General features: G+C 44.2%; 1 protein-coding gene across 1 annotated transcript; it reads right to left on the reverse strand.

Moving 5' to 3' along the window:
* Positions 1-471: 471 nt before the first annotated feature.
* On the reverse strand, positions 472-3,727 carry LOC136355853 (uncharacterized). The gene is made up of 2 exons (XM_066309025.1): positions 3,149-3,727; positions 472-2,587 (listed from the first exon to the last, which is right to left on the reverse strand). The coding sequence occupies exons 1-2, from the start codon at positions 3,245-3,247 to the stop codon at positions 1,421-1,423; spliced, it is 1,266 nt and encodes a 421-aa protein (XP_066165122.1). The 5' UTR covers positions 3,248-3,727; the 3' UTR covers positions 472-1,420.
* Between the last annotated feature and the right edge of the window lie 11,118 nt (positions 3,728-14,845).

A 14,845-nucleotide genomic window follows, 5' to 3' on the forward strand; every position in this document is an offset into this window, starting at 1 on the left:
CGCCGCGCGAATCACGAAGTGAGTTTTTGCCACGAACGCACCAAATACACTCCAATATGTCCAAAAGTCTTATTTTGGTGCTTTTTGAACTTTTTCATTCCGGTCAAAAAAACATCGCACCCGTCGGTGCTCAATATATGCCAATATTGGCATTAATTGACAAAAGTTCGTCAATGTTTTTGCTACGAACGCACCCAATACACTCCAATATGTTCAAAAAAATCATGTTTTGGTGCTTTTTGAACTTTTTCATTCTGGTCAAAAACATCGCACCCGTCAGGGCTCAATATATTCCAACATTGGCATAAATTGACAGATGTTCGCCGCGCGAATCACGAAGTGAGTTTTTGCCACGAACGGACCAAATACACTCCAATATGTCCAAAAGTCTTATCTTGGTGCTTTTTGAACTTTTTCATTCCGGTCAAAAAAACATCGCACCCGTCGGTGCTCAATATATGCCAGGGCGAGTGGGACTCGGCCAGGAGGTGGAGTGGATGGCAGCCGAATTTGGTGTATGGGATAAAAAGGAAACTGATTTTTAACCAATCCAATCTACTATATCTTTCCAAAACAAACTTGACTACTTCCAAAATCAGATATGGTAATTCACCTTCCTCCTCTCGTGCACGACACAGGCACGGCCAAAACAAACACACACAAGGATCGGCAAACTCTAGATGCAACTCAAGAACTCCAAAACTAACCGATAGAAACTTCTGAAAACTACAAAAATAGAACCGTGGCAGCGAGCCGATTCCGTTTTCGTAGGTGCTGACAACAACAGAGACACGGTGGCAGCGACGACTGTGGTACAAAACGTGACCAGAACTCGAAACTCTAAACGAACTAGACGCTAAGACCAGCAACACGACGTGACGATGCAACACAAAATTCAACAAAGCAAAAACTGAAAAGAACAATGCAATGGCACAATATGGCTAGGTAAATGATACGAATTTTTTTGTATGGCTATTTTCTGGTTATAGGAAGATAAAAACTCACCGAGCAACGAAAGCTCTGATACCACCTGATGAACCTTGAGTTCCTCTCAACACTCAAGGCTGTTGTTGGCCCGATCTTTCGGTGAGTTGTGATAACTACGATTTGGGAGAAACGTTGACCATCCGACTACAACCGTACGAGACGTTGTGTTGCGCCTTAGCGATCGATACACCTCTCCGTGGGTTGTTGATCTTGCCGGTGCAGATCAACCCTATTCCTGCAAGCAAATCGAAGAAACAAGCAAGAACAAGATAAAAGCAATCTGATATTGCAAATAGGAATTTAATACAAATGATAAGTTGGGGTTCCGAAGAACAAGCAGACGGACGGTCTAGCCGACACGCGCGCTGCAAGCAAGTAGCAATGGCTAAACTTTAATCTATCAAAACCCAAGAAACCCTGAAGGGGTACCTAACTATTTATAGAGGTGGGAGGACGACCAAGAGGGTCCAAGGGTCGTGCTCCACCAGATTGGGGCGCACCCCACATGGGCCTCACATGGGCCAGGGTCCCAAACAAAGTTACAAGCCCATTGGCCCAATACAGGAGACGCAGCACCTTGGTTTTGTGATTGCGGCCAAACGAGATAGATTTCCGAGATGAGGCTGGATCCGTTGGAAGGAGGACTTCGAGAGCTTTCCATCAAGTACTCACGGGCCCAAAACGGAGCACGTATGTAGATTTGGCGGCCGTTTGAAGTCAGCAATGTAACACGTGGCCGAATCAGATTGCAGCACATGGAGGACTTGATCTTGATGTCTTCTTGTTGTTTCATGATGTGAGCAATGGTCGTATCCATAGTAGCCATGGTCACATCATCCTCCCCTTCTTCACAGAAAACCGTCCTCGGTTTTTCCATATGGTGCTCTTCGCGCAGTCCACTGAAAACAACCTGTTTCTTGCAATCAAAACAAGACAAACTCGAGACAATATGATTAGCAGTAACATGTCTCTCTAGCTTGCATATTTTATCCGGAACTACAAGATGTTCTAAATCTGAACAAATGTAAACTCTATGCACCAAAAATATTCCTCTATCATTATATTCGCCAAAGATATGAAAAATAGCATTAGTTGGACATGGCAAATCAGATTTAGCAAATAATTTCTCCTTCAAATTATCGAGCTCACAAAAATCATCAAACTGAACATAGCCCAAAGTATTTAAAGAAGATAGCAATTCGCGTTCCTCTACTTCATTAGCAATGTGAACAACATGCTTAGAATCAGCACACAAAGAAATAGTAGAACTAACATGTTCATTCACTAGTTGTGGCATGGATATAAGTGAAACATTATCACACAACTCTTCTTTATCACAAGAAACAGCAAGTAAATCAACTTGTGACAAAGGCAACTCAGTAATTGATTCCACTAATGGTTGCTCTACTATAGCATGAAAAGTGGACAAGTGTAGCTCACCTTGAGAATACTCACCTTCATTTCTCTCAGCACCATTTAATTTACCTTGCGAACTTTCTTCAGATAATGTAGCTGCATCAGCCTTCTCCTCATTCGCGAGTGATGGAAGTGACATCTCAAACATATCGTTCTTCTCATTTTGGAGACTTTTCTGAACTTCCTGCAAAACATCAGTGATAGGAGGCACAAGCATATCTTGTTGCTCCGTTGGATTCTCCAAAATTTTGCGCTCAACAATGCAAGCAAGCATGAACAATTGGCCTATATGATTATATGTCACATTAACAAGCCCAGCCTGAATATTGAAATTAAGCCCTCTGAAAAATCTAGTCATTGTGTTCTCATTAGATTCTTGTAAACCACTATAAGTGATACAAATTTTAAAATCATGAAAGTACTCCCTAACAGTTTTGTCACCTTGTTTTAGATGTTCCCATTTCTCAAGGAGAGCACGTCTATAGTATGAAAACACAAATCTTTTTCTCATCAGTATTTTGCATTCATCCCAAGTTTCAAGCTTATTCCCCACAGTATGCCACCAAAAAGATGCAGAACCGGTACACTTATTACTAGCAGCCTTAATCATTTGAGCATTAGAAAAATCATACTCATCAAATTGTTTTTCTACTGCTAGCTCCCAATTAATGTATGCAGCGGAATCATACTTTCCATCATAGACTGGTAACTTACATGCAACTTGTGCAAAATTATAGTCATGTACCTCATATGCATCACGTGAAGAAGTTGTCATATCTCGTCGAAGGTGTAGATGTTGACGTTGAGCATGACCATCTTGTTTCCCCTTGCGCAATCCTGCCATGGTTAGCAGCAAACAAGAAACATACACAAGAATATACACGCTCCTATCAACTATTAGGTACTGGCAGCTCAAATGTCACACACACTCAAGCTTTTAACCAAGCTCTTACAAGATCTTACCAATGCAAGTGGAATGGTGATGTACACCGACTCAACCAAGCAGCCCAATAGAGGTTGGATATATCGATGCCTCGGCAAACACTTGCTGTACGGCTGCAATCAAATCTGTGGAGCTCTGGGTAGGCTTAAATATGTAGCAAAGGAATAGCAAATGCTCAAATCAGAGAACGCAAAGTTGAATAATTGTTCAAAGTCAAGTACCGTGCTGGTCCTAGGCTAGAACGTACTAGAGACGCGAGCCTAGACACAAACGATACCACAAGATAGCACTAGGAACAACTCATGCACAACTCTGATATATGAAGTTCAGCTCAAACATAACAGTATTTTCTCTTTTCTTTCTTTCTTCTTTCTTCTTTTCTTTTTTTTCTTTCCTTTTCTTTTCTGTTTTTTTTTTGGTGCGGCTTTTTTTTTCTTTTTTTTGCACCTTTCTGCCTTTTTTTCACTTTTTTCTTGATTTTTTTTAACAAAAACTGACTCAAGGACCTTAATGTAAGATTACAGGGACTCAAACATAAATATAAAATTTATAGGGACTCAAATGTAAAAGTCTAAACCCAAAATTAAAATTATACAAAAAATGGAATGCTGAATTTATGCCGGTTCCGTTTTTCCAAACAGATCTCGAAACCGACACCAAACAAAAATTCGCCAAGGTGTTTGACACAACTCGGAACGGTGGAAGAGAGGGAGGGAGTCGGACTCGGCCAAAGGGGCGAGTGGGACTCGGCCAGGAGGTGGAGTGGATGGCAGCCGAATTTGGTGTATGGGATAAAAAGGAAACTGATTTTTAACCAATCCAATCTACTATATCTTTCCAAAACAAACTTGACTACTTCCAAAATCAGATATGGTAATTCACCTTCCTCCTCTCGTGCACGACACAGGCACGGCCAAAACAAACACACACAAGGATCGGCAAACTCTAGATGCAACTCAAGAACTCCAAAACTAACCGATAGAAACGTCTGAAAACTACAAAAATAGAACCGTGGCAGCGAGCCGATTCCGTTTTCGTAGGTCCCGACAACAACAGAGACACGGTGGCAGCGACGACTGTGGTACAAAACGTGACCAGAACTCGAAACTCTAAACGAACTAGACGCTAAGACCAGCAACACGACGTGACGATGCAACACAAAATTCAACAAAGCAAAAACTGAAAAGAACAATGCAATGGCACAATATGGCTAGGTAAATGATACGAATTTTTTTGTATGGCTATTTTCTGGTTATAGGAAGATAAAAACTCACCGAGCAACGAAAGCTCTGATACCACCTGATGAACCCTGAGTTCCTCTCAACACTCAAGGCTGTTGTTGGCCCGATCTTTCGGTGAGTTGTGATAACTACGATTTGGGAGAAACGTTGACGATCCGACTACAAACGTACGAGACGTTGTGTTGCGCCTTAGCGATCGATACACCTCTCCGTGGGTTGTTGATCTTGCCGGTGCAGATCAACCCTATTCCTGCAAGCAAATCGAAGAAACAAGCAAGAACAAGATAAAAGCAATCTGATATTGCAAATAGGAATTTAATACAAATGATAAGTTGGGGTTCCGAAGAACAAGCAGACGGACGGTCTAGCCGACACGCGCGCTGCAAGCAAGTAGCAATGGCTAAACTTTAATCTATCAAAACCCAAGAAACCCTGAAGGGGTACCTAACTATTTATAGAGGTGGGAGGACGACCAAGAGGGTCCAAGGGTCGTGCTCCACCAGATTGGGGCGCACCCCACATGGGCCTCACATGGGCCAGGGTCCCAAACAAAGTTACAAGCCCATTGGCCCAATACAGCAGATGCAGCACCTTGCTTTTGTGATTGCGGCCAAACGAGATAGATTTCCGAGATGAGGCTGGATCCGTTGGAAGGAGGACTTCGAGAGCTTTCCATCAAGTACTCACGGGCCCAAAACGGAGCACGTATGTAGATTTGGCGGCCGTTTGAAGTCAGCAATGTAACACGTGGCCGAATCAGATTGCAGCACATGGAGGACTTGATCTTGATGTCTTCTTGTTGATTCATGATGTGAGCAATGGTCGTATCCATAGTAGCCATGATCACATCAAAACATCGCACCCGTCGGTGCTCAATATGTGCCAATATTGGCATTAATTGACAAAAGTTCGTCAATGTTTTTGCTACGAACTGATGTGACCATGGCTACTACGGATACATCCGTTGCTGACATCATGGATGAACAACAAGATATCAAGTTCGAGATCTCCAAGTGCCAAAATCCAATTCGGCCACCTGCTACACTGCTGACTTCAAACGGCCGCCGAAGCTCCATACGACCTCCGTTTTCAGCCCGTGAGTACTTGATGGAAAGCTCTCGGAGTCCTCTTTCCAATGCATCAAGCCTCATTGCCAATATCCATCTCAGTCGGCAGCAACTGAAGAAACAAGGTGCTGTGACACCTGTAATGGGCCTATGGGCTTGTAACCTCATTTGGGACCCCGGCCCAGGTGGGGCCCATGTGGGGTGCGCCCCAAGCTGGTGGAGCACGACCCTAGGCACCCCTAGGTCGTCCTCCCACCCCTATATATAGCTAGTTACCCCTTCAGGGTTTCTTGGGTTTTGTTTAGATGAAAGTTTAGCCATTGCTACTTCGCTTGCAGCGCGCGTGTCGGCTAGACCGTCCGTCTGCTTGTATTCGAAAACCCAACTTATCATTTGTATTAAATTCCTATTTGCAATATCAGATTGCTTTTATCTTGTTCTTGCTTGTTTCTTCGATTTGCTTGCAGGAATAGGGGTGATCTGCACCGGCAAGATCAGCAACCCACGGAGAGGTGTATCGATCGCTAAGGCGCAACACAACGTCTCGTACGGTTGTAGTCGGATCGTCAACGTTTCTCCCAAATCGTAGTTATCACAACTCACCGAAAGATCGGGCCAACAACAGCCTTGAGTGTCGAGAGGAACTCAAGGTTCATCACGAACGCACCCAATACACTCCAATATGTTCAAAAAATCATGTTTTGGTGCTTTTTGAACTTTTTCATTCTGGTCAAAAACATCGCACCCGTGAGGGCTCAATATATGCCAACATTGGCATAAATTGACAGATGTTGGCCGCGCAAATCACGAAGTGAGTTTTTGGCACGAACGGACCAAATACACTCCAATATGTCCAAAAGTCTTATTTTGGTGCTTTTTGAACTTTTTCATTCCGGTCAAAAAAACATCGCACCCGTCGGTGCTCAATATATGCCAATATTGGCATTAATTGACAAATGTTCGTCAATGTTTTTGCTACGAACGCACCCAATACACTCCAATATGTTCAAAAAATCATGTTTTGGTGCTTTTTGAACTTTTTCATTCCGGTCAAAAACATCGCACCCGTGAGGGCTCAATATATGCCAACATTGGCATAAATTGACAAAAGTTCGCCGCGCGAATCACGAAGTGAGTTTTTGCCACGAACGCACCAAATACACTCCAATATGTCCAAAAGTCTTATTTTGGTGCTTTTTGAACTTTTTCATTCTGGTCAAAAAAACATCGCACCCGTCGGGCTCAATATATGCCAATATTGGCATTAATTGACAAAAGTTCGCCGCGCGAATCACGAAGTGAGTTTTTGCCACGAACGCACCAAATACACTCCAATATGTCCAAAAGTCTTATTTTGGTGCTTTTTGAACTTTTTCATTCCGGTCAAAAAAACATCGCACCCGTCGGTGCTCAATATATGCCAATATTGGCATTAATTGACAATTGTTCGTTAATGTTTTTGCTACGAATGCACCCAATACACTCCAATATGTTCAAAAAATCATATTTTGTTGCTTTTTGAACTTTTTCATTCCGGTCAAAAACATCGCACCCGTGAGGGCTCAATATATGCCAACATAGGCATAAATTGACAAAAGTTCGCCGCGCGAATCACGAAGTGAGTTTTTGCCACGAACGCACCAAATACACTCCAATATGTCCAAAAGTCTTATTTTGGTGCTTTTTGAACTTTTTCATTCCGGTCAAAAAAACATCGCACCCGTCGGTGCTCAATATATGCCAATATCGACATTAATTGACAAAAGTTCACCACGCTAGTCACGGAGTGAATTTTCGACGAGGGCGCACCCAATCTACTGCAATATGTCCAAAACTCATGTTTTTGTGGTTTTTGAACTTTTTTTTCCGGCTAAAAACATCGCACCCACGTGTGGCAATGTAGGCCAATATTGGCATTAATTGACAAACTTTCGCCGCGCGAGTTACGGAGTGATTTTTCAATATGGACGCACCCAATCCACTCCATTATGTCCAAAACACATCTTTTGGTGCTTTCTAAACTTTTTCGTTCCGATTAAAAACATTGCACGCACGTGTGCCAATATTGGCATTAATTGACAAAGTTCGCCACGCAAGTCACGGAGTGAATTTTTAACAAGGACGCACCCAATCCATTCCAATAAGTCAAAATCTCATGTTTTTTTGGTTTTTTAACTGTTTTTTCTTGTTTAGGTTAAAACCATTGCACCCACGCGTGCCATCGTAGGCCAATACCTACATTAATTGGCAAAAACAACGGACCCACGTGTGCCAACATAGGCCAATATTTGCTAGCTCTTTGAACATTTCATTCCGGTTAAAAACATCGCACCCACGTGTGCCAATATCAGCATTAATTGACAAAAGTTGGCCACGCGAGTAAAGGAGTAATTTTTCAACACGGACGCACCCAATCCGCTTCATGATGTCCAAAACTCATGTTTTGCTGCTTTTTGAACTTTTTCGTTCCGGTTGAAAACATCGCACCCATGTGTGCAAATATTGGTATTAATTGACAAAGTCTGCCGATGATGTGACCACGCCTACGACGGATACAACCATTGATCATGTCATATACCCACAGGTGGTCTCGTTTCATAACAAGTGCCAATTTAATCTAATCAAGAATATGACACTACCTCATAAATGTATGCGTTTATATGTTCAGGACCAATCCACTTATTTGGGGCTGCATATGGAAGATAAAGACGACGGCCATGGTGCATGCAGAGATGGAGATGAAGTCCGCCGCGTTCTAGAATCCAATTCGACCACTTGAGATAGTGTTGAATTCAAACGGTCGCAAAATCTCCATATGGCCTTCATTTTGGGCCCACGAGTACTTGATAGAAAGCTCTCGGAATCCTCCTTCCAACGGATCCAACCTCATTGTCAAATTCTATCTGAGTCATTGGCAATTGAAGAAACAAGGGGCTGCATTGTCTGTAATGGGCCTATGGGCTTGTAATTTCGTCTGGGACCCCGGCCCAAGTGGGGCCCAAGGGGGGGCTGCACTCTAAACAGAGGGAGGACGCCCTTCTGACCTCCTACATCCCTTAAATAGCTAGTAACCCCTTCAGGGTTAGTTGGCTTTTGTTTAGATGAAAGTTTAGCCATTGCTACTTCCTTGCAGCGCGCGTGTCGGCTAGACCGTCCATCTGCTTGTATCCGAAACCCCAACTTATTGTGTGCATTCATTCCTAGTTGCAATTCAAATTGCTTTTATCTTGTTCTTGCTTGTTTCTTCGATTTGCTTGCAGGAATAGGGTTGCTTTGCACCGGCAAGATCAACAACCTACGGAGAGGTGTATCGATCGCTAAGGCGCAACACAACGTCTTGTACGGTTGTAGTCGGGTCGTCAACGTTTCTCCCAAATCGTAGTTATCTCAACTCATCGAAAGATCGGGCCAACAACAGCTTTGAGTGTCATGTGGAACTCAGGGTTCATCAGCCGCACGAGTCACGAAGTGATTTTTCGACACGGACGTACACAATACACTCCAATATGTCTAAAACAAATGGTTTTGTGGTTTTTAAACTTATTCATTCCGGTCAAAAAAATCGCACCCACGTGTACCAATATATGCCAATAATGGCATTAATTGACAAAAGTTCGCCAAGCGTATCACGAAGTGATTTTTTGCCACGAACGCACCCAATACACTCCAATAAGTCCAGAAATCGTGTTTTGGTACTTTTTGAACTTTTTCATTCCGATCAAAAACATCGCACCCGTGGGGGCTCAATATATGCCAATATTGGCATTAATTGACAAAAGTTCGCCGCGCGAATCACGAAGTGAGTTTTTTCCACGAACGCACCCAATACACTCCAATATGTCCAGAAATCGTGTTTTGATGCTTTGTGAACTTTTTCATTCCGGTCAAAAACATCGCACCCGTGGGGTCTCATCATATGCCAATATTGGCATTAATTGACAAAAGTTCATCGCGCGAATCACGAAGTGAGTTTTTGCCACGAACGCACCCAAAACACTCAAATATGTCGAAAAATCATGTTTTGGTGCTTTTTGAACTTTTTTAATCCGGTCAAAAACATCGCACCCGTGGGGGCTCAATATATGCCAATATTGGCATTAATTGACAAAAGTTCGCTGCGCGAATAACGAAGTGAGTTTTTGCCACGAACGCACCCAATACACTCCAATATGTCCAAAAATCTTATTTTGGTGATTTTTGAACTTTTTCATTCCGGTCAAAAAATATCGCACCTGTGGGGGCTCAGGATATGCTAAAATTGGCATTAATTGACAAAAGTTCGCCGTGCGAATCACGAAGTGAGTTTTTGCCACGAACGCACCAAATACACTCCAATATGTCCAAAAGTCTTATTTTGGTGCTTTTTGAACTTTTTCATTCCGGTCAAAAACATCGTACCCGTGTGGGCCAATATATGCTAATATTGGCACTAATTGAGAAAAGTTCGCTGCACGAATCACGAAGTGAGTGTTTGCCACGAACGCACCCAATACACTCCAATATGTCCAAAAATCATGTTTGGATGTTTTTTGAACTTTTTCAATCCGGTCAAAAACATCGCACCCGTGGGGGCTCAATATATGCCAATATTGACATTAATTGACAAAAGTTCGCCGCGCGAATCACGAAGTGAGTTTTTGCCACGAACGCACCCAATACACTCCAATATGTCCAAAAATCATGTTTTGGTGCTTTTTGAACTTTTTCATTCCGGTCAAAAAACATCGCACCTGTGGGGGCCCAAGATATGCCAATATTGGCATTAATTGACAAAAGTTCGTCGTGCGAATCACGGAGTGAGTTTTTGCCACGAACGCAACCAGCACACTCCAATAAGTACAAAAATCATGTTTTGGTGCTTTTTAAACTTATTTAATCCGGTCAAAAACATCGTACCCGTGGGGGCTCAACATATGCCAATATTGGCATTAATTGACAAAAGTTCGTCGCGCGAATCACGAAGGGAGTTTTAGCAACGAACGCACCCAATACACTCCAATATGTCCAAAAATCATGTTTTGGTGCTTTTTAAACTTTTTCATTCCGGTCAAAAACATCATACCCGTGTGGGCCAATATATGCTAATATTGGCACTAATTGACAAAGGTTCGCCGCACGAATCACGAAGTGAGTGTTTGCCACGAACGCACCCAATACACTCCAATATGTCCAAAAATCATGTTTGGATGCTTTTTGAACCTTTTCAATCCGGTCAAAAACATCGCACCCGTGGGGGCTCAATATATGCCAAAATTGATATTAATTGACAAAAGTTCGCCGCGCGAATCACGAAGTGAGTTTTTGCCACGAACGCACCCAATACACTCCAATATGTCCAAAAATCATGTTTTGGTGCTTTTTGAACTTTTTCATTCCGGTCAAAAAACATCGCACCCGTGGGGGCTCAAGATATGCCAATATTGGCATTAATTGAAAAAAGTTCGTCGTGCGAATCACGGAGTGAGTTTTTGCCACGAACGCACCCAATACACTCCAATAAGTACAAAAATCATGTTTTGGTGCTTTTTAAACTTATTTAATCCGGTCAAAAACATCGTACCCGTGGGGGCTCAACATATGCCAATATTGGCACTAATTGACAAAAGTTCGTCGCGCGAATCACGAAGGGAGTTTTAGCAACGAACGCACCCAATACACTCCAATAAGTCCAAAAATCATGTTTTGGTGCTTTTTAAACTTTTTCATTCCGGTCAAAAACATCATACCCGTGTGGGCCAATATATGATAATATTGGCACTAATTGACAAAGGTTCGCCGCACGAATCACGAAGTGAGTTTTTGCCACGAACGCACCCAATACACTCCAATATGTCCAAAAATCATGTTTGGATGCTTTTTGAACTTTTTCAATCTGGTCGAAAACAACGCACCCGTGGGGGCTCAATATATGCCAATATTGATATTAATTGACAAAAGTTCGCCGCGCAAATCACGAAGTGAGTTTTTGCCACGAACGCACCCAATACACTCCAAAAAGTCCAAAAATCATGTTTTGGTGCTTTTTGAACTTTTTCATTCCTGTCAAAAACATCGCACCCTCGTGTGCCAGTATTGGCATTAATTCAGAAAAGTTCGCCGCGCGAATCGCGAAGTGAGTTTTTGTCCAAAAATAATGTTTTGGTGCTTTTTGAACTTTTTCATTCCGTTCAAAAACATCGTACCCGTGTGGGCCAATTTATGCTAATATTGGCATTAATTGACAAAAGTTCGCCGCGTGAATCATCAAGTGATTTTTTACCACGAACGCAACCAATACATTCCAATATGTCCAAAAATCCTGTTTGGATGCTTTTTGAACTTTTTGAATCCAGTCAAAAACATCGCACCCGTGGGGGCTCAATATATGCCAATATTGGCATTAATTGACAAAAGTTCCCCGCGCGAATCACGAAGTGAGTTTTTGCCACGAACGCACCCAATACACTCCAATATGTCCAGAAATCATGTTTTGGTGCTTTTTGAACTTTTTCATTCCTGTCAAAAACATCGCGGCCTCGTGTGCCAGTATTGGCATTAATTCAGAAAAGTTCGCCGCGCGAATCGCGAAGTGAGTTTTTGTCCAAAAATAATGTTTTGGTGCTTTTTGAACTTTTTCATTCCGGTCAAAAACATCGTACCCGTGTGAGCCAATTTATGCTAATATTGGCATTAATTGACAAAAGTTCGCCGCGTGAATCATGAACTGATTTTTTACCACGAACGCACCCAATACATTCCAATATGTCCAAAAATCCTGTTTGGATGCTTTTTGAACTTTTTGAATCCAGTCAAAAACATCGCACCCGTGGGGGCTCAATATATGCCAATATTGGCATTAATTGACAAAAGTTCGTCAATGTTTTTGCCACGAACGCACCCAATACACTCCAATATGTTCAAGAAATCATGTTTTGGTGCTTTTTGAACTTTTTCATTCCGGTCAAAAACATCGCACCTGTGAGGGCTCAATATATGCCAATATTGGCACTAATTGACATAAGTTCGTCAATGTTATTGGTACGAACGCACCCAAAAAACTCCAATATGTCGAAAAAATCATGTTTTGGTGCTTTTTGAACTTTTTCATTCCGGTCAAAAAACATCGCACCCGTGGGGGCTCAAGATATGCCAATATTGGCATTAATTGAAAAAAGTTCGTCGTGCGAATCACGGAGTGAGTTTTTGCCACGAACGCACCCAATACACTCCAATAAGTACAAAATTCATGTTTTGGTGCTTTTTAAACTTATTTAATTCATCTTTTGGTGATTTTCGAACTTTTTCATTCCGGTCAAAAAACATCGCACCCGTGAGGGCTCAATATATGCCAATATTGGCACTAATTGACAAAAGTTCTTCGTGCGAATCACGAAGTGAGTTTTTGCCACGAACGCACCCAATACACTCCAATATGTCCAAAAATCATGTTTGGTGCTTTTTGAACTTTTTCATTCCGGTCAAAAAACATCGCACCCGTGGGGGCTCAATATATGCCAATATTGACATTAATTGACAAAAGTTCGCCGCGCGAATCACGAAGTGAGTTTTTGCCACGAACGCACCCAATACACTCCAATATGTCCAAAAATTTTGTTTGGGTGCTTTTTGAACTTTTTCATTCCGGTCAAAAAACATCGCACCCGTCGGGGCTCAATATATGCCTATATTGGCATTAATTGACAAAAGTTCGTCAATGTTTTTGCTACGAACGCACCCAAAAAACTCCAATATATCCAAAAATTATGTTTGGATGCTTTTTGAACTTTTTCAATGTCGCGTCCCAAAACGACTCTAAAATACATCCTCGAAATTATGCCTAGAATAATTAAAATCCGTGTGAAAGCCTCCAACAATTAAAATGTGCAAAGTTAAAAGTCAAATAAGGCTTGGAGGATTTTTGTATATTTCCTAAAAGCCTAAAATGCGTAAATAAATTTTAGTGGAATTTTCAGAGCACAAATAATAATTATTAAGAAATAAACAAAGTTAAAATGATTTTATAAAAAGAAAAGCTCTAAAAGTCCTTTTCCCCCCCCCCTCCCCCTCTTGGGCCGGCTCGGCCCATCTCTCTCCCTCTCTCTCCTCTCCCCCGCGGCCCATTCGGCATCCTCCCCGCGCGCGTGCCGCCGACGGGCGGGCCCGCCCGCCTCCCTCGATGACGGGTGGGGCCCACCCGTCATCCCCTTCCTCCCGCCGCTCCCGCCGCCCCGCCCGCGCCCTAGCGCCGCCGCCGCCGCGAATCCCGCCGCCCCCGTCCGCCCCGCGTGCAATCAATAGGGGGGAATTATTCCCCGGGATCCCCTCCCCCTTTCCCCCCATTTTTCCCTCTCTCTCTCCCTCGGATTCGTTAGGAAACTCCTCCCCTAACCTCGCCGGCGCCACTAATGGCGGCCGGGTCTCCCGCGCCCGTTTCCCCCTCCTCCGGCCGCCCTCTCTCACACCCAACCCTATATAAACCCTCCCCGTGCCTCCCTCCACCGTTTCCGCCACTCGCCGCTCTCTCTCCCCGCCGAAATCGAGCTCGCGCCGTCGCTCTCTCTCTCGGCCGTCGCCGCCGAGCTCCGGTCCGCCGCCGTCGTCGCCCCGGACCACCTTCCCCCTCGGCGCCGCCTCCTTCGGCTTCGCCGCATCCTCGGCGACCTCGTCCACCCCTCCGTTTCACTCGCCGACCGCCGGAACACCGTCGTCCCCGTCGACCCGAGCCACGCCGCCGCCTTCCTCCGCTCCGGCTGCCTTTCCGTCATCGCCGTCGACCTAGGGTGAGCCGTGGACCGCCGCTTCTTTTCCCCCTTCCCTCCCCCTCTCTCGGCCGCCGCTCCGCCGTGCCTATGGCCGCCGCCGGCGACCATAGGGGCGCGGGCGCGCCGCCTCCCGCCGCTGCGCCGGCGTGGCCGCCTTCGGGCGCACCGTGCGGCTGCCGCGTGGGGCCCGGCTGTCAGCCGCCCGCGCCCTCGGGTGCGGCTGACGCGTGGGACCCACGGTGCCGGCCGGTGTGAGCCCGGGTGCGCCCGGTCCACCGTGGGCCGTGGGGCTGCCGCGTGGGCCCCACCCCCATGGACCCGGTCCGCGCGCCCCTCCCCTCGGCTGACGCAATAAATCCATTTTTAAATTAAAATTTAAATAAAGAAATTCGTAAATATTCATTTAAAGAGCATATAACCTTCAAATGGCCATAACTTGGCCATTTGAAC

This window comes from Oryza sativa, chromosome 1, assembly GCF_034140825.1.
Source record: "Oryza sativa Japonica Group chromosome 1, ASM3414082v1".
Classification (NCBI taxonomy): domain Eukaryota; kingdom Viridiplantae; phylum Streptophyta; class Magnoliopsida; order Poales; family Poaceae; genus Oryza; species Oryza sativa.

Bases quoted from the DNA above. Each gene is read 5' to 3' on its own strand.
- LOC136355853 (XM_066309025.1), bottom strand. From the start codon at position 3,247: ATGGCAGGATTGCGCAAGGGGAAACAAGATGGTCATGCTCAACGTCAA. The intron at 2,588-3,148 runs GTACATGACTAT...GATGTTTTGCAG, and splicing joins CTTCACGTGATGCATATGAG to GAAGTTCAGAAAAGTCTCCA.